Source organism: Mastigoproctus giganteus, chromosome 13 (assembly GCF_048544385.1).
Source record: "Mastigoproctus giganteus isolate SK-2022 chromosome 13, ASM4854438v1, whole genome shotgun sequence".
NCBI lineage: Eukaryota > Metazoa > Arthropoda > Arachnida > Uropygi > Thelyphonidae > Mastigoproctus > Mastigoproctus giganteus.
Genome location: NC_143587.1, coordinates 166,194,468 through 166,210,169, shown reverse-complemented (window position 1 = coordinate 166,210,169; position 15,702 = coordinate 166,194,468). Strand labels below are relative to the sequence as shown.

The 15,702-nt window shown below is 40.0% G+C and overlaps 1 protein-coding gene across 1 annotated transcript in view; it reads right to left on the bottom strand.

The window, feature by feature from the left end:
- Positions 1-15,702, bottom strand: part of LOC150076579 (putative receptor-type tyrosine-protein phosphatase mosPTP-1) — a 995,686-nt gene that overhangs the window by 462,007 nt on the left and 517,977 nt on the right. Inside the window, exon 5 of the mRNA XM_090387917.1 lies at positions 14,162-14,346. Coding sequence (XP_090244043.1) covers positions 14,162-14,346 — 185 coding nt within the window. The remainder of the gene's footprint in view (positions 1-14,161; positions 14,347-15,702) is intronic.

Genomic DNA, 15,702 nt, shown 5'->3' with positions numbered 1-15,702 from the left:
TTCAGACAGATTAAAGAGTTTTCTCATTTAGATTCTTTAACATTAGGCAGTATATGCCGTCTGGACCAAGTGCACTATTGGCTGATTTTTTAAAAGCTTCTAGTTCATACATGGTTAGTGTTTCATTATAAGAGAGGGCTGACTTCGTTCTGAAATTTATTTTATATTTTTCAGTTATTGATTTGGCTTTTTGGAAAGTTGGATCATATTCAGTTGATGCAGAATGGTGAGCAAAAGATTCCGCCAGAATGTTTGCAATATCCTCGGGGAGTGTTATCTCCTGTCGTTTATAGATGATGATTCAGTAAGGAATTGATGGAAACTTTCCAATAAGGCATCTTATTTTTCGGCAGATTAGTCCTGCACCTGTGTCTTTAGTAACAGATGAAGCAAAACGAATGCAGACTTCTATTTTAGCTTTTCGCCGGATGTAACGGGCATGGGCTTTAAGTTTCTTGTATACAATGAGATTGGCAGTGGTTGGATCCTTTCGAAACTGATTCCATGCCTTGTTCTTTTCTCTCTTAGCAGTGTTACATGCTGAATTCCACCAGTAATTTTGTGTTTGGATGCTTTATTTGAAGTTTGAAGAATGGCAATAGCAGCAGCTGCCAACATCTAGTCTGTAATGTGTTTAACCACGTCATCTATGGGGTGATGCTGGATAATATCATCATCTAGTGTAATGCTGGATGCATATTTATTCCAGTCAGCTTTCGAGAATTTCCATTTAGTTTCGCCGCTTACCGGTAAGTTTCTATTTGTGCATAGTTACAGATTATAGGAAAATGGTCATTATTCAATGGTTAGCATTAGCAAGGGCATATGATGCAAGAAAGCAAGCTTATATAACATCAACCAAAAAAAAAAACAAAAAAACCCTTATTTCACCCATCCCCTCGCTCCAAATGTATGTCAAGTTCTGCCTTGAATCTATTTAAGCTATCAACTTCTAAAACGACAGATGGAAGTTTGTTCCAGCAATCAACCACCCGCTGGTAAAGGCAAACTTCCGCACATCAATTTGAATTTATGCCCTCTCAGGCGATTATTCTGGGCGCGTCCGTAGCCAGGTGGGCAGGAGCAGCAGTGCAGAGAACACGCTTCTTGATTAGACCGGGGTTCGAACCCGTGACCACCAAATACGGAGGATGCGGAAAGGTCAGGGAATGACCACCGCATATCCCCGGAGCAATATGGCCTTAGTTGATAATGCTCCTAAAAACCAAATAACAACAACAACAACAACAGCGATTATTCTAAGCAAGAGGAAGAATCCCATCAGCATTGAGCATGCTCAGACCATTCAACGCTTTATACACCTCAATCAGATCACCTCGCAGGTGCCTAGTCTCCAGACCCTGCAATTTGCAAAACTTAAGCCTTTCTTCGTAAGAGCAACCCTTTGGTCTGTTCACTAATCTTGCTGCCCTCCTCTGTACTCGTTCCAACAGCTCTACATCCTTCTTAAAATGAAGCCTCCAGACCTGTATACAGCACTCCAGCAGTGGCCTGACCATTGCCTTGTACAAGTGGATAATCACCTCCTTATCCCTGCTAGAAAAATTCCTATATATCATTGACAAGACGCCATGAGCAACTCCTGCAGACCGTCTGCACTGCTCAGAAAACTTTATATCTGCCTGCACGATTACCCCAGATCCTTTTCGTTCTCTACCACTGCCAGTGCAGTACCACAGAGTTGATACGTCACTCTGGGATTGCTGCTTCCCATATGTAGTACATTACATTTGTGAATGTTAAACTTCATTTGCCACCTCTTAGCCCATCTGATCAACTTTTCTAGATCCTGTTGCAGCAGTGTACTGTCATTAACAACTCTGCTAACCTTCGTATCGTCTGTAAACTTGGACATTAAGCCTGATATACCATCATCAATATAATTTTTAAATACAGAAAATAACAATGGACACAACACTGAACCCTGTGGGACTCCACTTATAACATTAGTCCACGAAGAGCAGTGTACATTGATTACAACTATCTGTCTTCTCCCACTTAACCATCCGTTTTTCCATAGCAGCAATTTGCCTCCAGTGCCACACTGCTCCAATTTGTGCAGCAGTCTTCCATGTGCAACAGTATCAGAGGCTTTTTTAAGATCCAAATATATGATATCAAAGTTATTCTTTGCATCCAGTTCCTTTGTGACTACATCATAGTATCCAATCAAATTGGTCAGACAAGACGTTCCCTTAACAAACCCATGCTGTGTTCGAGCTATAACTGATGTCTTGTCGAAATGATCCTGCAGTGCTTCTTTAATCAGTGCCTCCATTAATTTCCGTGGAACTTCTGTTCAACGGAACAGGTCTGTAATTACCTGTGCCTCCCTTTGATCCTCCTTTGTGGATTGGGATCACATTTGCACATCTCCAGTCCATGGTACCTCCCCTGAGTCCAGGGAAGCTCTCATAATTATGACTAAGGGTTTACTTGCTTCCTTTGCCGCCTTCTTTAATATAACTGGATATATTCCATCCACCCCAGGTGCCTTTCTTATGTTTATCTTCAACAATTTCTCCTCCACTTTACTCTCAGTTATTACAAGATTATCTAGCTTACTGCCAGAGTTGAATACACTTCTTGCATTCCCCTCCCTGAATAACTCCTCATGTGTAAATGTAGATGCAAATATTCATTTAGTTTGTTAGCTACTTGAGCAGGATCATGAACAGTTGAACCATCGATATCAAGTGAACAAATCTGATTCATCCCCTTCCTTCTAGAGTTTACATAAGTAAAGAACTCTTTGCTGTTTTTCTTTGCATCCTTTGTACCTGGTTTGTAACTTGGTTACAAACCAGCTTATATCTATCATAGGCTTCTGTGTCACATGTTAATTTATATGTATCATGTGCATTTTCCTTCTCTGTCACATGTCTAATTAGTTCATGTGACATCCATTTAGGCCTAAATCCTGAACAATATTTCTTTGTTGGTATGAAAAGCCTTGTAGCTTCCAAGATTAATTCTTTGAATGCTTCCCATTTTGAATTTTCTGTTGGTAACATCATCAGTTGGTCCCACGGTATGGAATTTAAATACTGTCGCAGACCACCGTAGTCACCTTTACGAAAACATAAACCCTTCCCTTTAACCTTGATGGTAGTTACCTTTGAGTAAATCCCACTTCAGCACACTGTGATCGCTGCCACCTAGTGGTTCCTTTATCTGCAGATTGAAATGCTTGAAAAATCACTACTGATAATCAGATCAAGAGTGCTACTCCCTCTAGTTGCCCCCCGAACATGCTGATGTAGAAAACAATCATCCAATAAATCCACAAAAGCCTTGCTAGTGTGTGAGTGACCAACCCACAAATTCCACTCAATATCTGGGAAATTAAAATCCCCCATTATAAGACTCTCTGATTTACTGGCCCGCTCTATTTATCTGCACAATTGCTCATTGTACTCATCAGATTCATTAGGCCTAGAACACACACACACACCCACTCTCATTTTTCATTTCCCAGTGCTTATGTCACACCAAACAGACTTGACATTGCATTGTCCACCAAAATCAATTGGACACACTTCCTTTGATTTTATGTGTTTCTTACCAGCATAACCCTTTCTCCCTTCCTATCCTGTCTATCTTTTCTGTAAACATTGTACTCCCCAAATTCCAATTCTGCATTACTTATGTCTGTGAGACCCCACGTCTCTGATATCCCAACAATATTTGCCTTTGATATCTTGATTAGCACTTTAATCTAATCAAATTTATTAACTATAGTCCTAGCATTGTCCTAGCAAACAGGTGCAAGTATACTTGTGTACATACAAGTATACTTGCACCTGGTTCTACTCTTAGTTACCCTAACACAACCCATTTATTTACTTGTTCCACTACGACTCCCAGCAGTCCTGTAAATTCCCATTGCCTTGCTTTCCAGGCTGCTGCTCAATTGCATTTCAATAGAAGTAGTGCAAGAATCACTTTTACCTCTGCCAGCGGCTACTGTTAATCTATTAGTCCGTGTATCCCCCCCAAACTAACAGTTTGCCGACCCACCTAACTCTGCCTCGATAGCATCAGCGAATATTCTTCCACCTTTCTATTTAAGTGTATCCCATCCCTGTGGAAGCAGTCTCTCCTGTTAACAAGCACAGACCGGGCTGGGAAAAATTCTATCCCTTGAGCCCTGTACAATCTCTGCAGAGCCGAATTGATCGACAATTGATGACAATCGACGGTTGGCTGAAACTCTCCAATCGATATCGGGGAATAACGTAGGCGAGCATATTGACAGATCTATAGCAGAGGTGAGCTTTTGGAAAATGGAAATAGGTATGACAGCCTGTATTAAGCAGTGTGAAATTATGTTTCACAAGAAAATCCTCCATTATGCGTCCCCAGTTGTCTGTCTGTAAAGATCCCCATAACTAGTGATGGGCATTAAAATCACCCAACACACAGAAAGGAAAGGGTAGTTGTATGATGAGATCATCTAGATCAGTTAGAGAATAGATCTGATTTGGTGAGATGTATATTGATACTAGAGTAACCGTTATTCCAAGGCGTACTGCACCTACTTCTAAAGGACTTTGTAGAGGAATATGTCTGGAAAGGATTTTATTGTCAATCAATATAGTCACAGCACCATGTGAACTATGGGTAGTGATCCTGTCGTGCTTGTACAGTGTATAGTTTTTAACTGAAAGTGTCACTTGGGGAGAGAGGTTCGCTTCTTGTAGACAGATGCCTACTGGTGATGTTGATTTTTCGAATCATGAATATCGTCAATGTTGCTACGAAGACCTCCACAATTCCATTGAATCAACTGATCTATTATTTATCTTTTGAAGTAGAAGGTGATTCTGACTGTTTTTTAGAGGCGATCTGTTTATAGCGTTCCGATTTTATTTATTTATTTTTTTCTCAGGAAAGTGGGTCGTGGCGTATCCATGTCTTCCTCGGCATGTATTACTAAGACAGTTTCATCATTGTTAGTGGTGTCATCGGTTTCCATATGTGCGGTTAAGAATCTTTTGTGGTTTTCGATTTCTCAGACTCTCAGTATCTAAATGTGATGGAGTAATAGTTGGTGGTACGGTGACTGGGGTATTATTTTCTTGGTCTTTTACATGTTCTTTAGGGTACTCCTGGGGACTCACTAGAACAGCCCGAGCCCAGTCGGAAATGGATGTAGGTGCTGGTATAGACACTTTAGTTTGAGTTCCTTCCGATTTATATTTCTGTGTTGCAGCTGCATATGAGAGTTTTGGTATTGTCTGTGGCGGATTACCCATTAAGGCAGTGAGGCACGTGCCTAGGCGCCAGACATTTTCCTATAGTGTTCTAAAATAGATTGTTTTCAGTAAACATCATAAAAATCTTGATTAATTTAAGCGAAAATTTAAGCAAAAAATTCAAAAGTACAAAATTTCATTTATTTGCCACCTAACTTTTATTTATTTTTTATTCTTTTTTTTATTATTATTTTTTTTTGGGGGGGCCCCAAATATAATTTGCCTATGGGCCCCAACTATCCTTAAAACGCCACTGCACAAACTTGTTTCCTTGCTTCTTGGTAAGTCACTTTGTTTTCTGTTTTGTACTTTTGTATCTTCTTTCCTGTTTTCCGTGTTTCACAGACTTTTGAGCAAGCTGGATGGCTACCCTTACAATTTGGGCATACTGGTGTTTGTTCTGTGCAGTCTGTCTGGGTGTGTTCTTTGGATCCGCAGTTGGGGCACACTGAAACCCCTCTACACACTGTTTGAGCATGGCCAAGTTTTTGGCACTTGAAGCACCTGAGAGGATTAGGGATGTAAGGTCACATATGGCAGTTCAGATATTCAGCCTTAACTGTAGCTGGCAGGGTTGGTGTTGAAAAGGTCAGTATAACACTGTGTCAGAATCAGTTCACCTTGATTTTAATTACAAAGGGTACTAGGAAAGTTTTGCAATATGACGCAACAATGAATCACAGAAAGCTGCTTGTTGCTGCATGTTGAGACATGTTCATACGTGCATAGTAGCCGCCGCGCCAAGTCGATGGGCTCAGTTATTCATTAGTAGTGAGAGTGTAAAGTGCTTGCGATGGCATCGTGGTCACGAAATGAGATAAGGACAGTTTTGCGGTATAATTTCGTGCGTGGTTTAACCATAGACCAGTGCTTAGAAGAAATGACTCTTGCACTAGATGATGATTGTCCACATCGTACAACGATATTCAGGTGGTATAGAGAATTCCAAAGGGGAAATTTCACTCTGGAGGATTCTGAGAGGCCGGGAAGGCCACGAACGTCAGTTACGGAGGAAAACGTTACTGCTGTGAGGAAAATGCTTGACGAAAACAGGCGAGTGACCTACTAACAGATAGAGGATACTTTGGGCCTAAATGCACCAGCAATTCGTTCGATTCTGCAAGATCATTTGCACGTGAAGAAACTTTGTTCTCTCTGGGTGCCGCATCAACTGACTGAAGAGCAGATGACACGACGTGTGACTTGGTGCCGGGAGATGTTAAAAAAGTTTGATAAGGGACAATCTCGGTATGTGAACAACATCGTGACAGGTGACGAGACTTGGCTGTACTATTACGATCTGCCGACCAAGGCTCAAAACAAAGTTTGGGTCTTTGATGATGACGACACACCCGTAATTGTCAGAAAATCCCGATCTGTAAAGAAGAAAATGATAGCTGTATTTTTCAAATCGAGTGGAATTGTGGAACGTGTCGTTTTGGACACGCAGAAGACAGTCACAGCTAAGTGGTATACTGAACAATGCCTGCCTAAAGTCATTGGATCTATGAAGAACCTGCGGCCAAAGTCAAGAATGGACACCTGGTACCTCAATCACGATAATGCTGCAGCTCACCGCGCCAAAGCCTGCACCGAATATTTGACCACGACAGGACTGAAACTTCTCGAGCACCCTCCCTACAGTCCAGACCTTGCTCCCTGCGACTTTGCACTGTTCCCGCATGTGAAAATGAAGCTAAAAGGGAGGCGGTTTTCCAGTGATGAGGACCTTCTACGGGTTTGGGACAACGAGTGTGCTTTACTCCCTAGTGAAACTTGGCAGAACTGGTTTAAAGATTGGTTTCGGAGGATGGAGAGGTGTATTGAATGTAGAGGAAATTACTTTGAAAAAATTAAATAAACAAAGCTGTATTGCAAACCTTTCCTAGTACCCTTTGTATCTTTGCCTGTACAACGTTTTGGCCTTGTAGCTCTTGGATTAATTCCTCTTCAGAAACGCTTATTAAGTCTCATTCAGAGAGCATGCCTTTAGAGGTATTTAGGGTGGCATGCGGAGTTACTGTGGCAGGAATATCTGCAAAGTTTGATATTTTGAATAAAGCTTCAGAGTGCCTACTCTAGTCAAGGGCATTGGCAATATCTGCAGGAGTAGACAGCTCCTGCCCATTCCACTTGAAAAGTGGAGAGGATAACGGAGGAAATTTTTCTCCATAATATTCTGATGTCTGTATTTTTATTAATTGCAGTTGCGAATCGAATTCAAGAGTCGCTTTTTGCTTTCTTCTAATTATGTGGGGAGCCTTGGCTCTAAGTATCTTGTAGTTTATAAGACTGACGGTAGTGGCATGTTTGCGAAATAGATTCCACACACGATTTTTTCATTCTTGACATTCTTATAATCCTCGTTCTGCCAAGAATTTATGGTTCTACTGACGCTTGACTGTGATTGTGGGATTGCGGTAGGTGCAGCTGCTAGGATGTGTTTTGTAATGTGGTTGGTAACTGCGTCAATTGGATGAGATGCGATGATCTGATTGTCGAAGACAATCAGATCATCGCATCAAAGTTACATGAAAGTTACATTTCAAGGTTACATGAAAGTGTATTTTGCCCAATCTGCCTTGGAAAATTTCTCTTTTATGCGGTTTGCTGAAGTTATGAGATCTATTGCTGAGGCTGTTTCCCATTGGAAGATGGATGTAAGTTGGTGAGCCAGTATTTAATATGGTTAGATTTTATCTGTCGATGAGCATTTCAATGAGTTGTCTTCGTCCGTCTGCATTCTGAGATCCCTGCAGTGGGTGGTGTCCATTGAACTCGCCCAATAAACAGAAAGGGGTAATGGCAGAATAAGATCTTAAAATTCATGAAGGGAACATGGATGACTGGGCGGTAGGTAGACAGAAACAAGTGTCAGAGTAATGCCAATCGCTATTCACCTGGCAACTCAAGGGAATCTATGAGTATGGCTTCCCCATCCGTGAACATTATTTGAAACAGGTCTGTCTTGCTGAAAGAGAGTATAATTTTTTTTATCGAGGGCGACACCTCACGTGTTAAATATGTCTCCTGTAAGCAGACATAAGTGCGCATGGCCTACGAAGTAAGGGACTTTAAGTGATTGCTCCTCCCTTACACGTGATATGTGACGGGTTACAAGGATTATGCTGTATAATTATTTCGTGGATGTCATCAATAACGCTGCGATCATGTAGGGGAGGGAGGCAATTTGAATGAATGAATAAAAGAGTACGAAAGACTGAGTAAATATGCTGGGCGCTGAATGAAATAGGAGTTGTAGTAAAAGGGAACGAATGTGATTTGGTGAAAGAGAGTGATCTAGTCAGGGAAGAAGAGAGAATGTGTGTGTTGTGGTAAATTTTTCTGAGTGAAGGAATAAATGGAATTGGCTTAAACATTCTAACACAAATTATCCCAAAGACTAACACCAACACACACACACACAACAATCCTTCCCCCGGCCTGCATGACCTGTGGCTGCATCGCAACTGAAAATAATAGTAAATTGGAATGCCTGAAGAGTGCGGACCAGTAAGAAAGAGCCGAACAAATAAGATAGTCAGAAGAATGAATGAGAGTATGCCTGTGAAAGTACTGTAAACAACACATATGTGTTTAACTTCGTATTTATTAACCCTTAATTTTTGTCCCTTCCCTTTAAGTTTGTTTATTAAATCTAGTTATTAGTTTAAGCACAGAAAATGTTAGGAAAAAAAAAAAGTATAAAATTAGTGTAAAATGTAAGAAAAAAAACTACAAAACCAGAATGAGAGTAGAAAATGAACAGGGATCATGAATAGAAGAAATTACCTGTCTTCCCCCCGGAATTGAAATGGTTGGCAGATAGGCCAGCATGGCCCCCTGATTACTTAAGCAGATACCCAAGCAGACGGCGTGGTGTGGGACGCAGAGAGTGGTCAGCAGGACTTAACCCTGACTAGTGGTGGGAATGATAAGCAAACGGGGATCCCTTTCACTATGAGCCTTCATTCCTATCACCTGGTTTGATCGTTCTCTCACTCGTCCATTTCCTCCTCCCTCAAACCCGGGTGGCCCCTTCACTGGGAAACTCCACTGCCACGGTCAACCCCAAGATAGGATGCCCATCCTGTCCTGGGATTGAACACTATTGCGATATTTTCACTAATTGCCTTCAATTCCGAAAGCTTTTTCCTCTAATCGGATCCACTGTTCAACTGCACGGACTCCATTTGAAATTTCACAAGACTAACACTTACACAATGAAAGATAACACGTGCGTTTAGCTGAGCGGTTAGGCTGCACAGCATAACTCCACCGATTGCAATTTCAAACAGCTCTACAATCAATAGCAGCAAATTAGCAACTGTGGCATTGTTAACCTGTGTTTTGTGAAACAGTAAATATTTTCAAAGGATGCAATTCCAGATTATCATTTAAATTAAAACTCGCAGACATTTTTCGTTTAACTCATAAGGCATGACCTGACACTCCCCAATGCATGCCACACGTAGAATTCCCAACGTGTCTTAGGGAGATTTAACAGCTCTGTTAACTATATCGCCACAGAATGACGTCAACTTTTGAGCAAAGGAATTCACAGCTATTTTTGATGGTTTGGGATTAAGTGGCTCTGTTAACTGTATTGCAATAGATTTGAAAGTAAGAACCTATTTTTTTTTTTTTTTTTTTTTTTTTTTAACCTCTAAACTGAAAATTTAAAACTTCCTACACAAATGATCTGTTATTGAAACAGAAATGAGAAAACAGACATATTCCAGTAAAAATTAACAAATTTTTCTTATTCTCACACATCTTTGTGCAGGCATAATGTATTTTTAACCATTGAAATGGAAACCTTTGGGTAGGAGGGCTAGAGGAAGACCGCCAAAGCTGATCGCTGGTGTCTCAGACAAGCTACATGTTGCGGCATGCTTGGGGGAGTATAATGTATGTCGTCCATTATGGGTTAGACGAAAAACGTCTGGGCTGAAATTCAGAATATGGTACCCCTGGGCGTTGCAAACGAACAGTCGAAGTGGAGGATATGATTGGTTCTCTCGAAGTGAACGACGTAATTTGCTAGCCAGTGCGCGTGGTCTAGGAATTGAGGGCTTTACGTGATTGCACCTCCCCTACGCGTGATATGTGACCACTTAAGGTTACGTGTGAACACAATGTCACATGAAAGAAGTGTCGGGTTTTTTTAAATAGATTTTCATTTTATTGAAGAAAATATTTGTTAGTGTAGGCCCTTAATTCGGGACGGATTCAAGCAAGAAGAGTGTGGGTTTCTTGATAGGCTTTCATTTTAACTTATGAGTTCGTCCCTCCCTTCAACCATTGCTACCTCGTTTGCGGCAATGAGTGAAAAGTACGTTACACAGAAATGTGGCTTGTTGAACGAAGGTCATGTGATGTTTTTGATGTCTGTCGTTGTGTGATTGGCTGATTATTGGGAATTGCGCGGTTTGTGTTATTTGCCATTTTGATTATTTGGTAGTATGCTTGTGAGTTCAGCGGTAAGTTCGTCTTTGCCATAGTTTCATGTGGATTTTTTTTTTGTGCTGCTGGAATGAGTTTTTGCTTAGTTGGTTTGGTTTATTCGTTGCTGCCGTGATTTCTTTGCTTCCTTGTGTTTGTTCAACCCTAATGGAGCGAGTGACCGCTAAAATGTGTCTTTTAGAAAAGGAAGTTCGCAAGAGAGTGATGTGTGAAGCTATCCTGAAAATTGCGCTAACTCCAACAGATTGAGGTACATGGAGTGCTATTAAACGGCAGTTGTCATGGAGAAGTGTAGATGGTCCCTTACACTTACCTCGCAGAATATATGTGGAGGCGGAGTTATTCGGGCAGTAGCGACTTGAACCTGTTGTATTATTGCTTAAATGAAATTCGCAAGCTGGCAGGCGAGGACAGTGGTTAAGAGCTTTTAACTGATCAGGTAATTGTTTTGTTGGTGTTTGATTTCTTGACGATTTGAATTTTTCAGTTGCAGTGATTGTATGATTTGGCAATTTGGAAGGCTGAAATTTAGTATTCGGTACTCCTCGTGTTACGTGACGAACAGAAGGTTGCTTGAAGGACGTGAACTGAGAAAAATAGTTCTAATTAGAAGGGAAAAGCCACTTTTAGGAGGGGTCATGTTTTTAATCGGCTTTCATTTTTGTTTAGTAAAAAAAGGTTATGTTTTTACGCGATTTCTGAAGGGATTCAAACTAAAACCGTTCGTTGGCCACGGCGAGTGGTTAATTCTAAAGTTTTATCGTTTGGAATATTAGCAGTAATCTGTAAGAAGCTTTCTTTATTTGGTTATTGTTTTTTTTTTTTTTTTTTTTTTGTAATTGTAACGGTTTTTTGTTAGTTTAGTTGTATCAGTGTTTTTTGCCATGATTTTTTGTGACTTGTCACGCGACAAGAGGGGATTAGCTATCGTGTCCACCATTTCAACTGTTCGTTGGCCGCGGTACGAACCGTGGCCAACGAAAAATTTAGAACACGATACCGCTGGGCGTTTTCTGAATTTTAACCTATGCCTGTAATTTAAATGGTAATCTATTTGAAATTGCGTCGTTTGAAAATATTTACCGGTTCACAAAATGCAGGTTGATACAATGCCGTAGTTGCTAATGTGCTGCTTTTGGTTGTAGAGTTGTTTGAAATTACAATCGGTGGGGGTATCGGCTGTGGAGCCTACCCCTCAGCGAAACGAATGCGCTATCTTTCATTGCGTAAGTGTTAGTCTTGTGAAATTTCAAATGCAGTCCGTGAGGTTGAACATTGGATCCGATTAGGGGAGAAAAAAAACTTTCAGAATTGAAAGCAATCAGTGAAATTATCGCAACAGTGTTCAAGAGCGGAGCAGTACACTCCACAAGTGTATTCGTGAAGTTGTGGTAGAAGTTTGTGGACAAAAACAGTATCTGTTGAGAAGCGATTGTAGCTTTTACTGGAAGAAGAGGTGCCTGTCTTTAAACTTACGAGTGACATCACATTTACTTCGGTGTCGCGAGGTGGACGAAAATTTCCATACTGTGAACAGCTAATGACCACTTTCTCGAACTGTACTTGAAGACTGAATCTTCATTAGGAAAGATTTGTCTTCGTAATGGTATGTTATCTGAATTCAGAACTTTATCTCGTGCACGTTGATATTGTCTGTTTAGTAATCAAATAAAACACTCATTCGCTAAAACTGCTTTTAATAAAGATTTTCGAATTCTAACCAGAATAATAAGCAAGAACATTATAGTGCTTACATTATTTTCAGATATGCATATTTATTTTCAAATTAATCACAGTTAGGAAATTATTTCGTTTAACTTTTTAATTTCCCCTGAGAATTTCCAAATTCATCTAATTGAAAAGCATGTTTATATTTATAATTTCATTACCGTTTCATTTCATTCGTAACAGAATATTACCGTTTAATAACATGCAGGTACATTATAAGGCTGAACTCCAGAGCATGGGTACCTCTTCCCCCTGCATGATTGTCCGGTCGAGTTCTGTGATTGGCTGATTTGGACACTTTGCGATTCTGATTTTAGCTCAAAATTATTTGCCGTTTAGTCGTCGTTGTGCTGCTATACGACTCTGTCATTGTGTTCTGTTGCCGTCACTTATTCTTAAGAAATTGTTTCAGACAACACTCTAGAATTCCGAACGGCAGTTAACCCTGATCTCAAAAGGAGCCCCATTGTCAGAGAAATGGAAATTACACTCAGTGATCACTGAATATGAACACTCATAATGGACTATGAGGCATAGTATAAAAACCGGAACGACTTCCTACTGTAGGGCAGTGGTAATTTGAATCTGGTCGTTCAAGTCAAAGTGATAAAGTAGCAGTTATGGGACGAAGTAAAGATATCAAGGAGTTTTTTAAAAGAGCATGATTGTAGGAGCTTGTGCGTCGGGTACTTCCATATCGGAAACGGCATATATTGTCGATTGCCACTAAGGTTTGCAAAGAGTTATTTCGAAAGGTCAACAGTTCTCCTGTCGACAGAACTGTAAAAGATTATGCAAGGAACATCCTTGCATAATCTTTGAAGGTTATGCAAGGATTTGAACCTCTTTCGTGGTGAACGAAGGGTGCAGGCGTTGTACGGGCACAATGGCAGGTCATTGTGCGACAATGAACTCCCAATACAATATGGGGAATGCAAGAATAATATCCCAAATGAAGATGCGTTGCATATTCCCATATATGGGGAATCCCCAGCAGATGACAAGGGCTACTGCGGTCAAATTATCAGTTCATAACTTATTTCGTATACAAGCGAAGGCAGGCCTCTATACAGTCTCGTAAAAACAACGAAAAATCCTTCAACCATTAAAAGTAGTGTGTTAAGTAAGATTTGTAGTTTCCTTTCAATGAAGTTCATATTCTGTGAACTGCAAGTAACGGACAGATCATTGGCATAGAGATATGAGTTTACTGTTTCATTATATTAACTATACCCAAATATGATAAACAAATAAAAACGAATTTAAGGTGAAAACTTAAATCTTCGGATTAGAAAGCTTCATCTTAACTCATAATCTACAGGGCTGATAGCAATACAAGAATTTCAAGTGTGATAAGAATCGAGGCAAACCTTTTCCTCGATTTTCTGAATATGGAGTCGCACTTGGGGGTTATTTTGCTCCATTTCAGGAATACTTTATCCTAATGAAGTTTAAAAGAAACCTGAGATGACACGATCGTGCACTTCCCTTTGTTAACTTTAGGGGAAAAAAGAGGCACGTCCGGCAAGAGGTGAATACTTTCCGTGAGGACCCAGCACGTCAGGGGTTGTTACACCCTGGTCAGGCAATTTTGTCTAACGTACTTATTTCTACATTGTCGAGTGTAACAGCAATATATCATTTGCTTTGTAAAGGACGTCTTAGTGGAGAAAAAAAATTAGACTTACCCTTATGTCAGGATCACGAAGAATAATTTCTCTTTCACCTCTTGTTTTTTCGCGAGGTCGATAGGCGATGCGGTAGCCCAGAAATTCTCCGTGGATGGTGTGTCTGGGAGGTGGTGCCCACTGGAGGTATATTGAAGTACTACTCGTGTTATACGCTGTAGTTATATTTGGCTTGCCATCGGGAACTGAAAGAATGAATAATAATAATGGAGCAGTTTAATTACACTGCTTTAAATATTAATTTATATATCTAAATAAACCACATTTTAATGTGTGTGTTGTACTCTTTGGCGAACAACACACGTGGAGAATGAAAAAAGGATGGATGTGCAAAAATTTGTTTTCAGCCAGAGAGTAATCGATTGCCGAAACAATCAACTGATGTTGTTGGGAGTGAATAGATAGAATAACTTTAAGGAAGAATTAGACACATGAGGTGGGTGGAGGTTTTTATTTATTTATTTTTTTTTTTTATTTGGCTGATGTCGTATTATTTCCCCTCGAAGTGGAAAATGATGCGAGCAGTACTCGTATACTAGAACCAAATGCGCGTGCTCACACCCCTTCCGACTTTGCTTCCTGCGGCTCCTTGTTTCAACAGATGAAAAAGAACCTCAAAGGAAATGTTTAAATGTTTTGGAGATTCTGCAAAAAAATCGCAGGAAACATCTAACAATATTACCGCAAATAAAGGCTTGATTTACCAAGTGCAGCACTAATGATTTGTCTGTTTTATTCAAGGTTCTGGTACTGTAGAATTACAAGTGGCCACCTTGAATAAAAGAGACATACGTGTCAAATGTATAAAATCAGATTAAAACGTGGCAACACGCCGTGATGAATATATTGTATCCTATCTTTTAAGCGCAATAAAGATTATTTATTTATAATAAACCCAGTGGATGAAAAAACATCCGATGAAAGGTCGCGTAACTAATTAAAAATCGTAAATTAAAAGAACTTCCATCGTCTTGTATATTGACTGTTTCAGAAAGAAATTTTGAAAGGTGATTAAAATCAAACAGACCTGCGACAGAAACAACATGGCGGATAACTGTTTGCAAATGAAAGCTTTTGCAGTCTAAACAGAAATTGATATTTCGCTACCAACACTACCGTGGTGGGGATAAAATATCAGTTCTATACAAATCTCATTCACTAAGACGCGATTGTATCTTACAGATACTCGCCTGTTCTGATAAACTCGAGTGTATCATTATCACGCGCTGTATTGCGCTATTTCGTCGTAGCGTGGTTATTCGGTATCCTACTTGGCACGCATTTTAATTTTAGGTTATTCCATATACAGTGTTATTAAAAAAACTACAATATTGTTCACTAATAATATAGCGAACAATAATGTAGTTTCTTCTCTTGCTGTTAGATGGCAGCACATTTACACACGGTCAACTACTAGCGAATTTCAACAGCTGGAAGTTCCTAATAATTTTAGGAAGAAACGAAATGTTTTCTTAAGATCGATACACGAGTTGCTTTTAGATTTATAGCGGGTATTCGTGCTTTTGTATGTACGCGTGTGT